The following is a 21,777-nucleotide window of genomic DNA, read 5'->3' as shown; positions in this document are numbered from 1 at the left end:
TGTGTCCTAATCTTCACCTCAAATGCACAACTATATCCTAAGCAATGCGTGCTCTCATTCCTTTTCATTTACAGTCTGTTTATTATTACAAATTCACAGGTGATTCACTGTACCATCATAAGGGTGGGAGAACTATTAGTGAAAGACCAAGAACTGCTCAAAATACCATGCTATTAAATTCACACAATGTTGTTTGAAATACAACCACCTAATTTTTTTTCTCTCCCCTTACATATGTGTTTCATTGTCTGCTCTGGAAGAAGGTACAAAATATCCATCATTATTTAAGGATTCTAAGTTTACTTCATTTGTATCTTTTCTTCCATTTTCTGATGCCTTGGTATCTTTTCCTTGATATATTTTCTTCATAGTGGAAATTAATACAGCAAATAAAATAAGTGCTAAGAATCTTAAGCTCTCCATCAAGCCCATGAAGGTATTTCTGTGAAAAGAGAAAAAAGTCAATTTTTATGTTGAAGTATTTAGAACAATTTATAGTGTTTCTCTCCAGTATGCAGAAGACCTTAAAAGAAAAAAAAATGATGTTTGAAATTATACATAACGATACTAAGGCAGAAATTCTAGTGATTTTTTTTATTGATAGAAATTTTAAATTATTTTAAATTTTAAATTATTTTAAAAGGAATATTAAGCCACAGAAACTAAGGGTGATTAACAATCTACCCAAATGCTTTCCATAAAAGTAAGGTGTATTTCGGATGTTTAACTTTCTCAAAGGCAGATTAGTTCATGTTGATTATAAAGGAATTGACTGTGAGATCACCAAAGTGAATCCATTTAGATAGGAACCAAAATTTAGTTTATAGGCTAAATACAGTCCACAGCAGCTGTCACATGGACTACTGGAAGTTCTAGTGAAACTATATTAAATTACCTAGCACACATGGTCAAGTCTTGTGATCCTTAGCTTAGATTGCACATTAAAATCATCCAAGGAGATTTTAGAAATCCCATGCCCAGGGCACACAGCCCTTGACCAATAAATAAAAATTTCTGAAGATGGACACAGAAATTTGTATTTTTTAAGGCTCTTCAGGTGATTATAAAGAACAAGAAAGATTGATAACTACTGACCTAGTAGCTTAAGAAGCATTCACTGGCCTAATGACATTGTTAATTAAATGTAGAAAAGCTTTAGGCACAAAAACCTTGAAAAATTATTAGGTTTAACTGAAGGTAAATGGGATTATATAATTTTGAATTGTTTAGGCTTAAATCTTTTAAAATGACAATATAATGTTGTAGTGTACCAAAAATAACAAAAGAAATATTTTAAAATATCAAATACATTTGTCTCAATTTGGGGTTATGTCAAGTAGTTCTACCCCAATGTTAAACTTTTCAGAGTGTCCATTGAAAATAGAAAAATTACTATGCACTTTTAGTTATGTGACTGTAGCTGAGAAAACTTGAATAAAGTGGGTTTAGATTTAAGATTGATGTCATAATGTAGGTTTCAATTCCTTGCAGTAGGAATTTATTATTATTTGTCTTTGTTAGATAAAATTAATGAACAGCTATCTGGTTATCACAAATATTAAATAAAAAAAATCATAAAGTGACTAACATTTTCGCTGTTTCTTCATTGGGGAATACACGGCTGTTTTTAAAAATTCCACTTCAGATGATTTTTAGGTAATTACTTGTAAAGTACTTTAGGCAATGAACACAATTGACCAAAAGGAACGTGATAAGGGACATAAGAGAACTTCAAAGTATTAAGAGTTCTAGGAGTGTTAGTTATTTGTAGCTGGTTGGAATGGTGCCAACTTTATGACAGAAAATCACCTAGTTGGAATCATACAATATATAGCTTTTTCAGACTGCCTTCTTTTACATAGCAATGTGCATTTGGATTCTGCCTTATCTTTCTGTAGCTTGATACTCATTTCTTTTTATTGCTGAAGAGTATTCTGTTGTATGAATATATCACAGTTTCTTTTTCCATTTACCATGGAAGACCATCTTGGTTGCTTCATTTTTTTTTTTTTACAATGATGAAAAAAGCTGCTATAAACATTCATGTGCAGATTTTTGAGTGGGCATGTTTTCAGCTTATTTGGGTAAACACCAAGAGCACAATTACTTGACCATATAACAAGCCTATGTCTAGCTTTATAACAAACTCAGACTCTTCCAAAGTGACTAAATCATTTTGCATTCCCACCAGCACTGAATATGATTTCCTGTTGTTCCACATCCTTGCCAGCGTTGGTAATGTTTATTCTTTTTAAGAGCTCTTTATATATTCAGAACATTTGCCTTGTGTCTGGTTGTAAGTTACAAGTTCTTTTTCCAGTTTATCTTTTGTCTTCGAAATTTGCTTAAGTTTTGTGACACAAGAGTTTTAAAAATATTTAATCATTTTTTTTCTATTGTGGTTTTAGGGGTGTGGGTCTTACTGAGAAACACATTCCTACTTCCTAGATAATTAAATATATTTCTACCACAATTTTTTTAATACTCATAGTTTCATATTATAAATTCATGTGTTTGAATAATCTCTAATTAATTTTTTAAGGCTAAGGTACTTCTGCGACTATTTCTTTTCTCGATCCAGTTATTTCCCTATGAACAGAACAATATAGAAACTTTTTTTTTCTTTTCTTCCCATTGACATATTACCAGAGCCCCAGCATCAGTTTGTTTCTTCTTAGAAAAGCCAGAAGATCATTGAATATAGGTTTTTTTAGTATTAGGAGGGATTTTAGAAACAACAAAACAAATTTTAGTACAAATCCCAGACCTTTCTCTTATTAGCTGTATGATTTTGAACAAGTTACTCATTCTCTTTGAGTCTTTGTTTCTTCATATTTAAGGAAAACGGAGAAAAACATTCATCTCCTGCAGTTTCCAACTATTAAAATGAGATACCATGTTGCCTGATAAAATACTGAAGGCAAAATTCATTAAAGGGTGGCTATAATTATTATTATAATGAAAATGACCTTTCATTGTTTGGGAATTAATATAATCAAAGGAAAAATCAATTAATAAAAATATTTATGACAACTTACCCATATAATGTGGAATCATATATCCTGCAAGACCCTCGCTTCCCACAGCTGCTGGTTGACCACTTCATACATGCTCTATCAATCAGAGCCCCAAAATATATAGGAGCTGGAATTCCTCCTGCAATGTGAGATGAGAAAAGGCCAATCCAAGGAATGGTTTCAAACATAACTGGGTGATATTTTTCATTGATACATTTTAGATTCAGTAAAAGTTGAAAATTTTGGAGCATGCTTCCATTGTTTTGATGTAAATTTACTCAAGGATTGAGACTGTTGGAAATCTCAAAGTCTCAAATCACATATAATAGCACAGATATCTGCTATCTCCCTCACCCTGCCAACACACAGAGGGAAGAGAAGAGGGAACATTAAATGCCTATATGCTCTGCTCCTCTTATTATTACCAATTAACTTAAGCCTAACTGGAGAGAGGGAGAATGTTGTCAGCACAGAAGTTATGTTGGTTCATATATAATTTTCCTAGGCAAGGAGAGCTGAAAAGTGTGGGAGTAGAATTGTACCTTCTCAGAGAAAGGAAAGACCTCTCAGCGCAACTATTGCAAAGTCAGGAGAGTTTTCAACCCCAGTTTTAAGAAAGCTAGCACTTCCCCCTCTTGAGAAGTACAGGCCCAGTTTCATAGTATACTGGGCTCTTGACATGTCCTTCTTTCTTGGCTCAGAGCTCCACTTTGTCACAATCTTGCATTTTCTCTCCATTAATTGTATGCATTTTTAATACTTCACCAAAGCAGTATAGGCTGGCCAAGTTAGGGCCTGTGGCTGAATTTCATTTCTGTTAATGTTCTGATCACAGTACCTGGGTGTCTGGTGTCTGTGCCTAAGCTAATTTTTATCTGTAGTGAATGATTTTTCAGAATGCAGGGCTTTTTTAGAAACACAGATGTTGTCTTACAGCAGAAGCACTCATCTGCTTACGGCTGTTTTAATAAATTCTGAGATACACTCCTAGTTCTAAGTATTGCTAATTTGACCCAAATTTTAGAGACATGCTGGTAGAGATCTATATTCCATATGGTATATCTGAAGTGGTCATGATTTTACTTTGTTCTTTTTGTATTTTGATGAGTGACTTTCAATTTTTATTTTGTTACATAAAAATGGTAGTGATTCATATTTCAAAGTTGTATTGATTCCATTTATTTCTAAATCTCATTTTTCTAAGAAAGAGAAATCTGGGATGACAAAAGACTGGTGCCTCGGACCAAACATATCTGAGAAAAACTGGTACTAAGAAAATGTGTAAGAAATTTATATCTTTCTACAAACAGCCACCATTTTAAAAATGAAAAATACATGTCAATAATTTATTTCTCCCATATAATGCCACTGGTTTTAATGCCAAACTTTTCATTAAATGTTTTAGGTAGCCAGCTTGGTCTTAATCATTACTGGAATTTTGAAACTTCAAATAATCTATTTTCCAAATATCCTTTTCAGTTTAATATGCTCTATAGATCTCCCACAACTTACACATGTGTTGTATTAAAGACAGCTTTTTGTGAATTGAAGACTACTACTCAGGAAGTATTTTTTCCAAAAAGTAGTTAGGTTCTACTGTGCCCTATATTGGACATACCAAAACAGTAAGCTCCCATTTAGGATTGCAAAATTCCCTTTGTTCTCTTTTACGTCACTAGAAGAATTTCCACTAGGCTCATCTTATTTCTTCATCTAAAGGGGAGTCCTAGATTCCAACATTCTCCATTGAAGAGAGGTATCTCCATTGTATTTGGAGGCAGGAAGCTGCCAGGACAGACAGAAATGCAAGAGCAGAGAAGGATAGAACAGAAGGCTGGGATGAGAACTAGAGGGTAATCCTGCAGCACCTCCATCTTCTTCTCTCCAAGACCTTTATATTTCCTCTTTTGACCTCTGAGGATCTATGGCCTTCTCCCCAAATATACTTCTTGGACAACTTCTCCATTGCACTTAGCCAGAGTTCTGCTTCTTTCTTTTGCTTGCAAGGATCCCAGGGACTGACCCCTCCCACTTCCTTTTCCTTCTGCCATCCGTGTTTGCCTCCAGGCCATGGTCAGTCTTCAATCCCAACCCCTAGATGAATGGGGCTCTTTTTCTACTTCTCAGGAGCAAGCATATTATTGTTAATACGTCTTAAAGGGGCACACACAGGAGTGAGGTCAGAAATTGTAGAGCTAACAACAGAAATCTCTGTGGTGTAAATGGCAAGTTCATAGGGGTAAGGGGAAAAGGATGATTTCCTAAATCTTGTGTTAATCACCTCATTTGAATATTTAGAAATAGAATTCTTACCTCTGAAGTCTAAGGCATACTCTTAAACAATAAAAAGCACAATATCCTGGGCTTGCTTTCATTCAGAGCACTCCCTTAGTCCAAGGTGCTCAGTCCTACCTACAAATTTAGTTCCCATTTCCTCTTGCATTTTTAACTTCTGATAAAGATCAACTTCCCCAGACTTAGAGAAGTGGGCAGTGGGAAGCAGAGCAACAAAAAGTTCTCTTAAATCATGCAATCTCGGCATGACTGGGTTCCCAGGCTTCCAAGCTGTTTTGGGCATTACCCTCCTTATGTGGAAGGCCCTCCACTCTGCCTATGGGAAGTAATATTCCTAAGTCTGAAAGTAGAAAAACTTTGAAAAACACCTATCTTGGTGTTAGAAGGAGTGTAAAACAAATATTATGACTTTTTGTTCTAGTTAAAGATAGACTTGGACTAGAATTAATGATCAACGTCTCTTTTAAGTTACTTAGATTTCCTCTGTCTCATTATTTTTTATCACCAAAAATAACAATTATTTTAAATTACACCTTTAAAAATTTCTTGTGACTGGAAATTAATTGCATCCAGTTGTGAGCTTTGATACGAAAATGTATATCTTAAATTTTTAATCTGTATATTTAACATACCTAATGCTCGTATAATTAGTGAATGGAAACCCACTGCAAGGGATTTCAGTTCAGGTTGAACAGTTCTGAAATAAGATAAAGGCAAAGGCACATTAAACATCTCCAAAATACCAAACCAAGTTCAGTATGAAAACATTTCTCAGTGGCATTGTTTTTCACGATCAGATGAAAACCTTCAAGTGAATGGCTGACATTATTTCAAGTTTTATTTTCAGTTGTTTTAAAAGGCAAAGAGCTGAGTAATAATTATTATTCTTTTATTTATTCAGCATGTTGAGATTTCAAGACAGTTTTACATTTTCACACTTGATCCTTTGAAATTCTGTAAGTGTGTGGTGGGAACAGACTTTATTATGCTTATGAAGAAACAGTTCTCATGTGACCCATTCAATTGACACAGGCCATATTCTACAGCGATCCCTTTATTAAGATCTTGGAATGAGAACATTTTTACCGTCTTATTTCTGCCATTGCTACTAACAACAAAGTTCACTAATATGATTCATGAACTATGTGATATAACCAGGAGGGTCAAAAAAGTTACTTGTATTCTAGTGTCTAGTGTATTTAAAGTCATTTAAAAGGGAGCAAGCACATTTGTATCCTCTCTTAGAAATTAACTCACTTGCATTTGGAAATTTGTTTCCATAATTCCACGTTCTGTGTTCAATAAGATGATGACACTACCATGTCATTCTGTGATATTCCTGTGATAGCTTGAAACACTTCATATGAAACGAATTATCCAGCAGCAGTGGCAGGATAGGGGGAAGCTCAAAAACCTTATCTCTTTTGAAATATTTGATTAAGTGATACAAAGGTGATGGTTGTTTTTTCTTGAGCTGTTTGGATGACTCTACTTGTTCACAGAAAAAAGTAGATGTAGTCGATTTGCCAATCGCCCCCTGAGATATTCCATGCTAGTTCTTCTTGAATAAAGAGATAAATGGTGTTTCACATTGACTGAGTTACTTGGAGAAGTTACGTAACCTCTTTTAGCACGGGCACTGGTTTTCATATTCCTGGGTTGCTGGGCTCTCCCCCCCACACACACATGATTTAGATCATACTTTAATCACACTCAGTCTCTGCTCCTTTTATATCACTCAAACTTCCCTTGTGCTCCCCATTACCCGCAAAATCCTTAGATCCTGAGTTCTTAAGAACCCGTTCGCTTTCTTATTCTAATGAAGCCTGGCTGCCCCCGATGGTGCTCTTTCCATACAACTCTTAAAGGGCTGGTTTTCTCTGCAATCTTACTGGGCCTCAGTGTAGATGTCCTTCTTGCTCTTTTTCTTTTAAACACCTCCAGACCCTAGTGCCCCCTCTGAAAAACTTCTAACTCCCCTCAAGTGGTGTGCTATCCTAATGTATCATTCCCTAACCTCCTCCTGCCTATAGACTCTGTAACTACAGATACTAGTATCTTCATCACGTTTCTTGTGATCATTCTTTGGAGATTTTAGTACTAGGCTCTCTGTCATTTTTTTCCGAAACTACAGCTGCCACTTTTCCTAATTATAATAATCCATGTAGACCATCCTCCAATGATCTGGCCTCTGGGTTTCTTGACCTCTTCACTCCTTTGGTCTTACCTCACCTACCCCATGGTCATGCTAATCAATACACCTTCCCTAATTCTCAGTTTTGAACACACCCTCACTAGAAGCACCTCTCAACTTTTTTTTCCCCAATTTATTTATTTTCAGAAAAACATTATTCATTATTTTTTCACCACACCCAGTGCTCCATGCAAGCCGTGCCCTCTATATTACCCACCACCTGGTACCCCAACCTCCCACCCCCCCGCCACTTCAAACTCCTCAGATTGTTTTTCAGAGTCCATAGTCTCTCATGGTTCACCTCCCCTTCCAATTTACCCAAATTCCCTTCTCCTCTCTAACGCCCCTTGTCCTCCATGCTATTTGTTATGCTCCACAAATAAGTGAAACCATATGATAATTGACTCTCTCTGCTTGACTTATTTCACTCAGCATACCTCTCAACTTTTAAACTCACTCTCTCCAAGAAGCCTCAGGCCCACAGGGCTCTTCAGGCCCTTGCCACCTCCTACTTAGTGCCAGGTCATCTCCATTTTCATGTCCTCAGTTTTCTCACCATGCTCTCTCCGAGATATAATCATTCCTTTCATAGGCCCTGGACTTTCCTATCCTTCCCAAGCCTTACTGTCTCAGGCGAGCAAAAATGCTTTCATCCAACCCCCACCTTTTCTGCACCTATACCTAGAGAACTGCTGGCTGGAGGAAATCATTCAAATACTCTATGCTCATTTGAAACACAAAACCTCAGGGCCTCTAGTACAAACCTACTGTATTTTACTAGTTCATCTTTCCAGTTTATTCTCCCAGCCTTTAAGATGACTAGTTCCCATTTCCTGATATCCTCTTAAGCTTCTTATTCCTCTTTCCTCTTAGCTGATTGCCTTGCTTTTTATTTAACAGAAAAATTAGAAGCAATCAGAACAAAATTTCAATAGCTTTGCTTGACTAAATCTACATGTCAATCATTTTATTTTTACCACATAGAAGACATCCCCTTCCTATTTTTTTTTTTTAAGATTTTATTTATCTATTTGACAGAGAGATCACAAGGAGGCAGAGAGGCAGGAGAAAGAGAGGAGGCTTAACCCACTGAGCTACCCAGGTGCCAAGATACTCCTTTCTATTACAGAGTAAACTCTGTGTACTTGTTATATCCCTTTTAATTGTTCTGCCTTTAATTGTTCCCTCTCTTTTCTACACTATCACTCACCTTCCTCTCTATGGGATAATTCTCATCAGTGCATAAGCATGCTATAATATCTAGTATAAACAGAAATCTTGAGGTCACACCCCTGCTAACTTACCATTCATTTTCTCTACTTCTTTTTATAACACTACTCATAAAAATAATTTTCTTATTGGTTATCTACACTTCCCCTTCTTGCATTTTCTCTAGATCCTTTGCAAAGTAGCTTTCTCCCCCCCCACCCCCATCTTTATGCATTTTTTTTTAAAGATTTTATTTATTCATTTGACAGACAGAGACCACAAGTAGGCAGAGAGGCAGGCAGAGAGAGAGGAGGAAGCAGGCTCTCCGAGGAGCTGAAAGCCCGATGCGGGGCTCGATCCCAGGACCCTGAGATCATGACCTGAGCCAAGGCAGAGGCTTTAACCCACTGAGCCACCCAGGCGCCCCTATGCATTATTTTTTTTAAGGCTATCAGTGACAAGCACAAAATGAAATCCAGTGATGTCTTCCTAACCCTTAACTTGCATGACTCGCGCTCTTGGTTTTTCTCCAACCTCATGGGACCTCCTTCTCAGTTTTCTTCAATAGATTCTCCTCCTCTTCTCGGTTTCTGGAGATGGAGTGCCTGGACCTGGATTCTGAAATCTTGTTTCTATCTTTACTCAGTCCTTAGAAGATCTTAAAAGTGCCATAAATTTAAACAGCTTTTGTATGTTCCTGATTCCAAAATTTATGTCTCCACCTCTAATAGGCATCTCAGATTTACAGGGATAGAACAAAGTCTTACTTCTCCACTTTCTCCAAACTACACTTCCCTAGTCTCACTAGTTTGTTCAACAGTACTACCATCTTCTCAAAGTAGGGCTAAAACCTTGGGATCATCCTTAAACTTTCTTTCTTACCTGCCACACTCAATCCATTAGCAAATCCTATTGACATTGCCTTAAAAACAGAACAAAGACTGAGATTCATAACACTTTCTATTTCCTTTACCATCACAGTCCTCAAGCAAACTGCCATCCTCTGAAGAACTATCATAGCATTCTCTCCTCCCTGTTTCCATTCTTGCATACCAAAAACTTCTTCTCCACTCCAAAGCCAGAGTGATCTTCTAATTGGATAAGTCAGTTGTATAATTCTAATGCTCAAATATCTCTGTTGGCTTCTCAGTACAATTAGAATAAACTCCAAAGTTGTTACTGTGCCCCACAGGATGTGTATTTTCTGGACCATGCTCTTCACCTGTCCCCAAGTCAACATTGCTCGCACACTCATTTTTTTTCAGGTCTCTTATCAAATGACTTCCAATGCTCAATATCTCAATTAGTACCATTTATTTGCCCCCCCCTTATATTCTTAAGCTGATTTATTTTTCTTCCTAATTCTTAACACTTCTATTTTACACACTTACTTGCTTATTTATTTATTGTTTCTTCCCTTCTACCCTGACCAGTCCCTCATCCCTCACCACCCGTGAAAGCAAGAACTTCATTACTTTGCTCACACAGTTCTGTCCTTAGCACCTATAATTGTGCCTGACACACAAAAAGAATAGATTGAATCAGTGACTATTATCACTAATGCTTAGTCTAATTTTAATAACAGCCTTATGATATAAGCATTGGAAAATTATTAATAGGCTGAGGTTTATATTTTTATTCTACAGTCTGCTTCACAGAAGTTTTCTTCAATAAAATCAAAGGCTGGTGAGAGATTAGTATATGTTTTTGACAAGGGTAATGTTTAACGTAACCTAATTAATGACATTATAAAAGATATTAATGAAACAATGATCTCTAAAACATAAACATAAATTATAAGTGTATAATGTCATTAAAAATAAATATTTGAAACAAGATGGGATTGGGAGGGAGACAAACCATATGTGACTCTTAATCTCACAAAACAAGCTGAGGGTTACTGGGGGGAGGGGGCTTGAGGAAGAGGGGTGGGGTTATGGACATTGGGGAGGGTATGTGCTATGGTGAGTGCTGTGAAGTGTGTAAACCTGGTGATTCACATACCTGTACCCTGGGGGATAAAAATATACTATATGTTTATAAAAAATAAAAAAGTAAATATATATATAAATGACATTAATGAAACAATGATCTGTAAAACCCTCTTTACCCTGCAAGAGATCCTAAATTGAAAAGCTAAGACTTACTAAGATAAAGAACAAAATACAAATTTGTGTTCCAAATATATTATGGAAAATATGTACATTATTAGGTGTATTGATAGTCTAATATAAATAAAAATGTTTTTAAAATGTCATACTTACTTAAAAATCAGCATGATAGTAGGGGTGCTTCCCAATGAAGAGAAAAAATAATTCACGACTTGCACCAATAAATAGATATAAAATTTTTTTGTACATTGACTGTCTCTTGGGCATTCACCCAAAGTCACTGAATTATTTTTGTTCTGAACACCAGTTACTTCCACACAACTACAGTTATAAAACACCTAAAAAATAGTTTTTGAAATATTGCAGAATATATTTAGAAGATATGGCTGGGCTATAAATACATTTCATTATATTTAAAGAAGTCTCATCTATTCAAGCTAAATTATTTACAATGCTTAAAGAAAGTATTCTGAAAATACAGTTGTTTAATAGTTGAAAGGCAAAAAGTTCCTGGATTCCTCTCTAAACAACAACAACAAAATATTCAATTTGCTATTAACATTTAATTTATACCTAAATTAAAAATTAGGAAAAGATAGAAAAAAATTAATGTTTGAAACACTGTATATAATTTCTCATTAATATATGTTTCTTTAAATAAATTTTTCTCCCTCTCATTTATACTTTCTATAAAACACCTAGGTACTGTTCTTAACAATGCTACTAAGTGTCAGGAGCAGGAAGAGAAGGGAAGGGAAGGATTACTAAAAAAATCCAGAAACTATAGTTTTGTGGGGAGCAAAATCTAACAATAGAGCTACCCATTAGAATGGGTCCAAGCCCAGGACCCTGAAATTATGACCTGAGCCAAAGGCAGAGGCTTTAGCCCACTGAGCCACCCAGGTGCCCCAAGATATGAGTTTTTAAGTATGGTCCTTTGGTCACATTTGTGCAAATTTGTGCCTGGCTTCAAAGAATCCGGGTGCTTTATTCTTCAAAGTTCTCAGTGCCCTTCAACAATACAATTAGTAGCATTACGGACAAGAAAAAGATAGAAAAAGTTTAAAAATCAAAGACAGAACTGTGTGGTAGAGAGCAATGATCATAGCTGATTATACTAATGTTGGTGATAAGAAAATGGCCCAGGATATGGCTCCTCAATTTTGTGAGATACTCAGTAGATTGGAAGTGGAATAGAGAACATGATACCCAATCCCCAATTACTGGAAATAAATTCAGGGAATTAGGAAGAGCCCATAGTTTTCATGGAAGGAAATATTTTGAGTGAAGAAGGAAATGACATTTCTGTTGAAAATGTTAGGAATAGGTAGGCAAAAGCCCAAATTATCTAGGATAGAAGTGCCACCCTTGGAGAAATCAAAATTCGAAGCCAAGAATTGGACAAAGTGAGCATGAAGTCTTGATTAAGTTTTTGAAAAGTGAAAGTGTAGTGAGCCTAAAGATAAACTTGTCAGAACTACATGCAAAATGGCATATAGATTTTTGTTCTGGAAAGGAAGGGAGTACTAACAAGTGGTTGGATCAGAACTTTCCCCTAATTTCCGAAGGATAAAGTACCTCTAATTTAATCTAATTAGTAAAATGAGGTGCTTCCTAGGTGTCCTAAATGCATTTAAATTCCAGAAGGTCATGTTCTCATAAACTCAAGGAGGGAAAGTGGGAATAATCTCAAATGAGATTTAAGCAACAGGAAAACCTATCTGTGTTTCGAGCAGGATTTTATGTGAGGCTTTCATTTACCAACAGCACAGCCATCACAATGACAGACAATATTAGGAGTCTTTGTCTATTCTCTTTTTACTAGAGACCTTACTTATAGATTTGATAAGTAATTGTTAAATCAAATCTGCGATGTTGATCAAGGAGAGAAGAGAGAGTAAAAACAAATACTCACCATAGAATTTTTATAGCCACTTGAAGATTTGCATCCTGCTAGACAAGGTGACATGTAAGTTATTCCATTGTCTCCACAGACTGGTTCCCAGTGACTTTCATCACAATTGCAGTCTGAGTTGCAATTAGAAAGTGGTACATTTGTATGAGATGCCACTGGATTATTTCTGGAAATATAAGGTAGACACATACCAAAAAGAGAGAGAGAGAAAGAAGAAGGAGGGAAGAGAGGAGAAGAGAGAAAGAGAGGATGGGAAAGGAAAGCCAAGAGAAAGGAGGAAAAGGAGAAGGGCATTAGGAAGAGAGAGAGGAAGAGGGAGGAAGGATGGAAGGTGAGAAACAAAGAAAACAATTGGACTTTAATGAGACCGTGAAATTTGATGAGTGATGATGTCAAAAAGGCATTTTTATATACTATTTATTAACTTAACACCTCCTATCCTACCCAGACATAAAGAAGTTCCATAAAATTTATATGAGAGGTCTTTGTGATTCTACTGAGAAATTACTCATTAAACAAGTCACTTCATTTCTCTGAGACTCAGTTTTCTCTTCAATAAGGTGATAGACTAAAGTTCTTCCCAGCTAACTGTAAAGTCTCATGAATCTGTGTTATTTATTTCAAATTTTAAAATCTATATTTCAACTACATAAGAATTTCAGAACCCCTAAGGATCAATTTTTTAAAAAATCAAGAATAATAAAATGATTTGGGAAAGACTAGAAAAACTCTATACACTTTTTAAATGAAATGACAACATAATGATTATCTGTAAAACACGGTTATTTGTAAAATATAATCTTATAATAAAGCTAAAGTTTAAAAAATGAATTATTTATATAATTAATTTTCTGATTATAGATTAAAATTCATAAAAATTCATAAAAATTTTGATATAATTGAGAAATTGATAAATTATCTTTGAATAAGGAAGTAATTTACATGAAGAAGGAGATTCAGAAATTCATAAAGTCTATTACCAATAATTTTACTAAAATGCATCTAATACCTAATTCTGTTTGGGAACATACAACTGGGAGATGTTAAACATAATGTTTGGGGAGCCTGGGTGACTCAGTGTGTTAAGCCTCTGCCTTCAGCTCAGGTCATGATCCTGGGGTCCTGGGATCGAGCCTCTCAGCAGAGAGCCTGCTTCCTCCCTCTCTCTCTGCCTGCCTCTCTGCCTACTTGTGATCTCTGTCTGTCAAATAAATAAATAAAATCTTAAAAAAAATAAAACATAATGATTAATGACCAAATCCAGACATTGCCATGAGATATTCCTGAGCTCATATTAGTTCTGCCACTTCAGGGTGTTGTGACTACTATTCCTAAAATCAGCTTTACCATTTGTAAGTCATAGATAATAACACCAGCCACTTGGGATATTGGGGGGAAAATTCATATGGCAGTTCTCAAACCTTTTGTTCTCAGTAGCTCTTCATACTCTTAAAATTATTGGGGACCTCAAAGGTTTTTTGTCCAAGTGGGTTCTACATATTGACACTGATAGCTATATAATCAGAAGTAAATTCTAAAAAATTTTAATACAGGAGGTGTCTAGGTGGTGCACTCATTTAAGTGTCCAACTCTTGATTCCATCTCGGGTCATGATCTCCGGGTTGAGAGATTGAGCTGCATGTTGGGCTCTGAGCTCAGAGGGAGTCTGCTTGAGATTCTCTCTCTGTCTCTGCCCCTCCCTACCCCGGTCAAGCCCTCTCTCTCTCTTTCTCTCTCTCTCTCTCAAAAAAAAAAATTCTTTTGATACATGAGAATACGGGATGCCTGGGTAGCTCAGTGGGTTAAAGTCTCTGCCTTCAGCTCAGGTCATGATCCCAGGGTCCTAGGATCAAGCCTCACATCGGGCTCTCTGCTCAGCAGGGAGCCTGCTTCACCCACCCCCCCACCCCCGCGCCTCTCTGCTTGCCTCTACCTACGTGTGATCTGTCTGTCAAATAAATAAAATCTTTAAAAGAAAATACATGAGAATACACAAGCACACATCATTAGAAAATATCACTATACACTCATGAGAAAAAAAGAATGAAAAAGGCAAATACCATCCTGGTATTATTATAAAAATAGATTAGATTATTATTAAAAATAAAATTAGAATGTGCTTCAGTAAGGTCTTAGGAACCCCTATAGACCCTCAGATCACATTCTGAGAACCTCTGTACTAAAAAACTTACTCCTGTTACTAGTACTTCATAAATATTAAATATATCAATTCTGTAATTTGCTATCATTAAACTATGAGTTTCATGGAGGCAGTGATCTTATTATAAATCTTTTTGACCTTTAATGAGGCACTTGGTAAAATTTTATTGAATGGAGAGAATCCCACACAACTCTATTTGCTTTCTTTTGAAGAGATGGCCTGGTTACTAGACTTATTTTTAGGCAACTGGCTCTAAAGCCACTCTAAAGCATGTCTGACAGCTTGGGAGCCCTTGAAACTACTGATGTGATGCAGCATCAGTTTGGAGACAATGTATGACTTCAAGTAAGTCAGTTCCCCTGGTTCTCAACTAATAAATGAAGAGGATATAAGAGGTTTGGGGCGTCATGATCTTTAAGGTTCTTTTACCTCAAAAGTTCAATGTTCTAAAGTACTGTGTATTCGCTGGAGTGGATAATGGTGGATTAGAAGGAAGCTGAGAGATAATTCAAGACTAGTTTGACAGATCTCCAAGAATAGGATGGTGTTAAGGTAAAGAAATGTAAGGAAAATTGACAAGTTCAAACTGACATCTCATAAGATCCAGAGTATAAATGCTCAGAGCCAAAAATAAGCAGCAATTATAGTTACTCAACTGTTATCCAAAGATCTTTCCTTGTTGTCTGAATGTGAACCTTCCTAAGCTTAAATTATTGGCTATATTCAAGAGGTGACAATCTATACCAGACTCCTACCCCTAATATGGGGTAGAACTACAGTACTAGGAATACTTCAAAAACATGATAATAACACAAAGTAAAGGTTTTATATGGTCTGACATACAATTATGTATAGGATATTTGTTGACTCTACTGCTAATAGCAATATTACCAGAATAAATAGTATTAGCTTGCAGGAAAGGAGAATTCAGTACAATATAAGGAAGTGCTTTCTTATAAAGGTAGTTATTAACCATTAAAATTAATGTTAGATAAAAATTGCTCAGTCACTTTTTGGGAAATGTTATTTATATTCCTCTTACGATGCAGCCAAAATTGTAGTAGTTAAGACTTAAAGTTTTGTAGTCTAAACTCCCCGATTTAACTAAGAATCTTAACACTGTTAGTTAGGTAATCTGTGTTCTCTCTAAGCTCTGTTCTCCCTACCTATGAAACGGGGGTAAAAGTACCTATCTTCAGGGGTGCCTTGGTGGCTCAGTTGGTTAGGCAACTGCCTTCGGCTCGGGTCATGATCCCAGGGTCCTAGGATCAAACCCCATGTCTGGCTCCTTGCTTGGCGAGGTGCCTGCTTCTCCCTCTCCCTCTGCCTGCTGTTCTGCCTGCTTGTGCTCTCTCTCACTCTCTGTCAAATAAATAAATAAAAATTTAAAAAAAAGTACCTATCTTCATTATAGCACCCCATAAAGGATAACTATCATTATTACAACTTTTGTAGGTTTTCTTCTAGAAATAAAAGGAAAATTTTTTGAGATCTTAGGAAGTGGACATTTTAAGATTTTGTAAATTGAAATTTCTCTCAAAAGAAAGTTTAGCTAAGATTGCTATCTGCACTCTTTTCCTTATAGTCTTTTACATTGGATAGTTTATACATTTTGCAACTAATATATTGATATATACAAACCCATCATAGGTCAAAGTTAGGCCAGCAACTGATCTGTTTTCACAAATTAATGCAAAATTTAATAGTTGAAATGTGAAAGCCAATACACTGGTACAAAATGAAAATTTGGCAATTCCAAGCAAGGTAAGTTTGAATTTTTTAATAATATATCCTCCTATAAATATTCCAGTTGCAACAGTTGGTAAGGTTATGGTTCCTAGAAATAAAGGAAGAGAAAAAGATTGTGATTATATAAATACAGTTATTCTGAAATATCTTTATAAAGGAAACACAGAGTGCATCAACCAAATTCATCCCATCTTATTCCGTAAGTAGAAAGCTGATAGCCCTGGATGGAGGTAGGAGACCAGTGTACTGCATGGGAGAAAGAGGAATAATTTCTTGATGCCAATGCTGAGGATCTGGGTTCCCCAATAGCAAAAGTGACTAGGATATTTGAATGTATTAATCAATGGTTTTTATGAGGGACTTTTTTCCCCCCTGGAAAACAACAACAAAATTATCATCTTCCTGCCTGTAAGTCTTGCATCCTACCATCTAAAATCCTTTACACGCTGAACACTATATCAAAAACTAGTGATGTACTATATGTTGGGTAATTGAACATAGTAAAAAAATAAAAAAATAAAACCCTTTACATCTCCTCAAACAGCAACAACAAATTCAGGCTGGGAACATGACCTGGGAGTCAAACTTAACTCTCACAGTTTAAATTTTTATCTAAAGCTCAATAAAAGTATCCAACAAAATTATTATTTTCTTGCTTACTAATGACCTATTCACATACCACTTGATAAATTCAGTTCAATTTATCAAATATTTATTGAGTTTCTATCATGTGTTGAGTACTGTACAGGGTAACGTACTGCTCTCCCAAGAATCTCATACTGGGGGTGAGGAAAGAATGATATAACAAAACCTTTTCTTATATGTCATTGGAAATAGATATTATAACAAAATAACTCCTAAAATATGATACTTATTTGAATTATATAGACATCAATGATGTGTTTAAGTTGATTTTTCTTTTGTCCCATTTTTTTGTATGTAGCTGAGTCCTGATTCAAAGTGCCTGAATTATGAAATTATAATGATTAAATTACAAAAGGAATTGTCTCGGGATTTCAACCTTATAAAATCAGTTATGCAGATGCTATAGCTAAATGTTCCACTCACACACAACTTTCTTTTAGGAATTCATCTTCTAAAAAATAACATGAGAGGCAGCCCCAAATGCGGAGAAATGATGATGTTACGAGATCAACAGATTTGATAAAACTTGCAAAAAAATAATTAGAAATTATATTTGCTAAAATAAAAAATTACCTTCACAAAGAAATGTCACTTGAATCTCAATTACTTGGTAGTATTTAGCTTATCAAGTGAATATAAATAATGCGTCTTACCAAGTAAAATGTTAGCCTCAGATGCTGACTGACCATACTGTTGCTCTATATATTTGAAGACATAAGTAATAGCACCAATATGGCTACTGGCTAGCAGTAATGACAAAAACTGTACTATAACATACAGAGGGTTGGTAAGGATGCTTTTCAAGGACTGGAAAAAACCTATAAAATATAAAAATAAGATATTATAATACAGCTTAAATATAGGTTAATATATTAATTTTATAAATGTAATAAAAGTTATAAAAGATTGAAAATTACCTAAACATGTAACATAGAAAGTCAGATTACTCTACATTCCTAACTGTCAACCATTTTTTATATTTTCCTTCATTTTCCCATATGTACATTAATATCTACTCAATTTATTTTACCCCAAAATGAAATCATGCATGCTGTTTTACAACTTGCTCAGGTCACTTCATATTTATTCTTAGCACTCTACCATACAACAGCATATTTCATTAATTCATTTATTCCTTCATTTAACAAATATTTGGTTTTCAACTGGGTCCCAGGCAATATGCTAGATGCTCAAGAAACCAGGTGAATAGACATACAATGTCTCTTATTTGTTAGCACTTAATATTGTTATGCTAATAATAAATTTATTAAGTAAAAATTTACCTTAAAGACAGCATAATTTAAAGTTCACAAAAACGAGAAGACTAAAGTTAAAAAAATTATAAAGTTCAATTTAGTACCAGGACTCAGATCTGATTCCTAGTAGAGAGCTTTTCTACTATAAAATACTATATCAGTAAATCTGGTAGTATTATAAATCACTTTTCTTATGGTGCAAGAAGAGGAAGAGAATAATAATGTTGCATTTCAGGTGACATTATGACAATAATAGTACAACAACTTGTGCCTACAAACAGGTGTGTAAGAAATTATAATTTCTGTTTGTGGTAAGAATTTTGTTATCTGGGTCTGTAATCAGAAGGTTAACCAACTTAATAGAAGTTAAAAGTTGGAGGAATTTTTTAGAAAAAATAGTAGTATCAGAGTCTAGCAAGACAGAACCAGATGTAGTTATTTAGAGAGGGATGATACGGACTTCGAAACACCTCTCTCTATAGATCTCTAAAGGTTTCCATCAGATGTTGTCAGAACTAAGCTTTCTATCCAATGGCAACTAAGAAATAGTTTCAACTACTTTCACTGAAATTAATAATTCCAAATTGATTATAAATGTGAAATACTTACCAGTAATATTTTCACTAACATTCTGCCCATGATTGGTCACGTTAGCCATTTGAGTCCTTTCTTCATTTGTTTTGAGCAAGTCCAAAGATGTTTCTTTCTGTGATTTATCCAGATTTTTGGGCAGGAAGAAGAATGGTATAGAAGACATAATAGATAATGTTCCAGCCACAAGGAAACCAAGCCACCAAGCACCAACCCAACGAGAGTCCTTAGGAGTTATTCTGATATTGCCTAGAATAAAGAATTAGAAGCAGCCAGGCAAAAAATCATTTTGCAATGCAAATGATTGTTGTCCTTCAGAGGTGAAAAAAGTAAACTATATTACATCAATTCAGAGATGCTTTTTTTTTTATTTTGCTCACACTTCATACACAAATAGTCGGCAAAGGGCTATTGAAAAAGTGAATCCAATATTTGGAAGAATGGTGTCCTGTACTTGAAGAACATTATTATGTTACCTTGTTCTGATTATACTTACTGAGATCTACATATCCAATATCCACATACATTTTAGCAAACAGAGATCCCTGTATAAAACCAATGATTGGACCAACCATTGATAGCGCATGCAAGGTACCTGAAAATATTATAAGACAATTTTATCAGATGCCAAGAATACATGGTTCTTTTTCAATATGTTTTTGAAAGTAACCTTATACGTGTCTAAAAATATTTTTTTAGTAAGTAAAAGAATGAAGTTAGGAACACGATTATTTCAAGGGTAGACACAGGGAAAGTAGTCATAAAGTCTAGTATTTTCTGTACATTACCTAAATAAAAAGAAGAATGTCCTTCTTCAGCAAAATCATCAATGTAAGAAATCCCCAAGGGTGCTATGGGGGTTTCCCCAATTCCACGGAGCATATTACCCAGGAGTACATATATCCATATATATGACCCAGATTCCTTTTCACAACCTATGTAGATGAGATAGTGTTTTATTTTAAATATTAATTTTAGCATTCTTATTAGTAACTCAACTACTTTAATGCCTTTATTATTTGATTTAAGATTTTTTGCTTTTTTCTAATTGTAAGAATGATTCATATTCATGTTAAAAAGTTTGAAAATATAGAAAAGCAAAAAGTAAACAAGTAAAAATAAAATTATCTATAACCCCACCAAACACAAAGAGTTGTTCCTTGTGTTTGTTATATCCTCCACATTTTTAGTTCACATATAAATATTTATGTATTTTGTATGTACATAATATTTATGTACATTATATACTTAAAAGTCCAGCTCATATTATAATGTACTTTTTTATACTTAACACCATATTATGTCAATTTTCCCATGTTTGAAGATTTCTTTTATACCAGAATTTTAAACACTGTATGGCAGTATGTTGAATAAATTTTTCTAATTTATTTAATCAATCCCTTACTTTTTACTCATTAAATATTTTTAAGATCTTATTTATTATTTGATAGAAAGAGAGCAAGCATGAGTGGGATAAGGGGCAGAAAAAGCTGACTTCCTGCTGAGCAGGGACCCTGAGGAGGGGCTAGATTCTAGGGACTCCAGGATCATGGCCTGAGCTGAAGGCAGAAGTTTAACTGACTGAACCATCCAGGCACCCCTAATGAAACATTTCTAAGTTTCCATTTTGTTAAACAGGAACACCATGGCTATAATTATAAATAAGTCCTTGTGTACATTCTTGATTATTTTCCTAAGTCAATAAAAGTAGAATTGCTGATTTAAGCATATTGCATATTTTTACTCTTTACTATATTGAAAATTAACTTTCAAAGAGTTAGAAACCTATACACTCCCAGCAATGCATAAGATGTCTTTCCCTCTATGTCATTCCTTTTTATTTTTGATAAAAATAGGTAGAAAATTTTTTTATATTTAACGTTTTTCTAATAGAAACATCTAAAGGTAAAAAAATTATGATCATAATTTGTATCTCAATAGGTAAAAAAATATTTAATTGGTATAATAACTAGTGTTTTTCATAAAATTATATTTTTTACATATTTATACCACTCCCCTAATTTAAATGCATATATTCTTTGCCAATTTCCTACTGAAATATTCTTTTCTTATTACTTCTTAAAAGCTCTTTATATGTTAACATTGTTTTTTCTTATATACATAAGATGCAAATGTTTTTCCTATTTTTAATCACTTTTGCTTATAAATATCATAATCATTTTTACAGATATAATTAAGTTGACCAGTTTTCAAATATTTATTAGTGACACTATCAACTCTTACCTTTTTCTGCTACCTCAGGTGATGTTCTATTGAGTAACAAATTCTGATCAAATGAACAACTTGATAAGCTTGATGTTAAATTTTCTGATGGATGAATAAGAGTTTCTTTAGAATACCTGTAACTGTAAAATATCACCAGATTTAAAATTTTGCTTATCTACTGAATAGTTACACTTTCCCAGACATACAGAGGAATTTTCTCACTTTAATTGTACAATTTTCTTCTCTAAATTATCAGAATCCTTTTTGTCAATTTCCCAGCCTGAATTTTAGGGGAAGTGATGGGTAAAAATGAAATGGGAATGCCCACTAAGACATATTATTCAATACTTCCCAGGATTATCATTCTAGGAGTGCTTATAATCTGTTCAAGATATGAAATACCTTGAT

General features: G+C 34.7%; 1 protein-coding gene across 1 annotated transcript in view; it reads right to left on the bottom strand.

The window, feature by feature from the left end:
- Positions 1-228: 228 nt before the first annotated feature.
- The window catches only part of SLCO1B3 (solute carrier organic anion transporter family member 1B3), a 28,071-nt gene continuing 6,522 nt past the window's right edge, over positions 229-21,777 (bottom strand). The window contains exons 3-13 of the mRNA XM_044226703.1: positions 21,388-21,509; positions 19,932-20,078; positions 19,640-19,738; positions 19,162-19,392; positions 17,950-18,114; positions 16,544-16,739; positions 12,742-12,907; positions 10,980-11,164; positions 5,945-6,009; positions 3,039-3,156; positions 229-442 (exon numbers count right to left, since the gene is read on the bottom strand). Of these exons, the coding sequence (XP_044082638.1) occupies positions 229-442; positions 3,039-3,156; positions 5,945-6,009; positions 10,980-11,164; positions 12,742-12,907; positions 16,544-16,739; positions 17,950-18,114; positions 19,162-19,392; positions 19,640-19,738; positions 19,932-20,078; positions 21,388-21,509 (1,708 nt within the window). The remainder of the gene's footprint in view (positions 443-3,038; positions 3,157-5,944; positions 6,010-10,979; positions 11,165-12,741; positions 12,908-16,543; positions 16,740-17,949; positions 18,115-19,161; positions 19,393-19,639; positions 19,739-19,931; positions 20,079-21,387; positions 21,510-21,777) is intronic.

Source organism: Neovison vison, chromosome 12 (assembly GCF_020171115.1).
Source record: "Neovison vison isolate M4711 chromosome 12, ASM_NN_V1, whole genome shotgun sequence".
NCBI classification, from domain to species: domain Eukaryota; kingdom Metazoa; phylum Chordata; class Mammalia; order Carnivora; family Mustelidae; genus Neogale; species Neogale vison.
The sequence above is the reverse complement of the archived record's forward strand: the minus strand, read 5'-3'. Positions and strand labels throughout refer to the sequence as shown.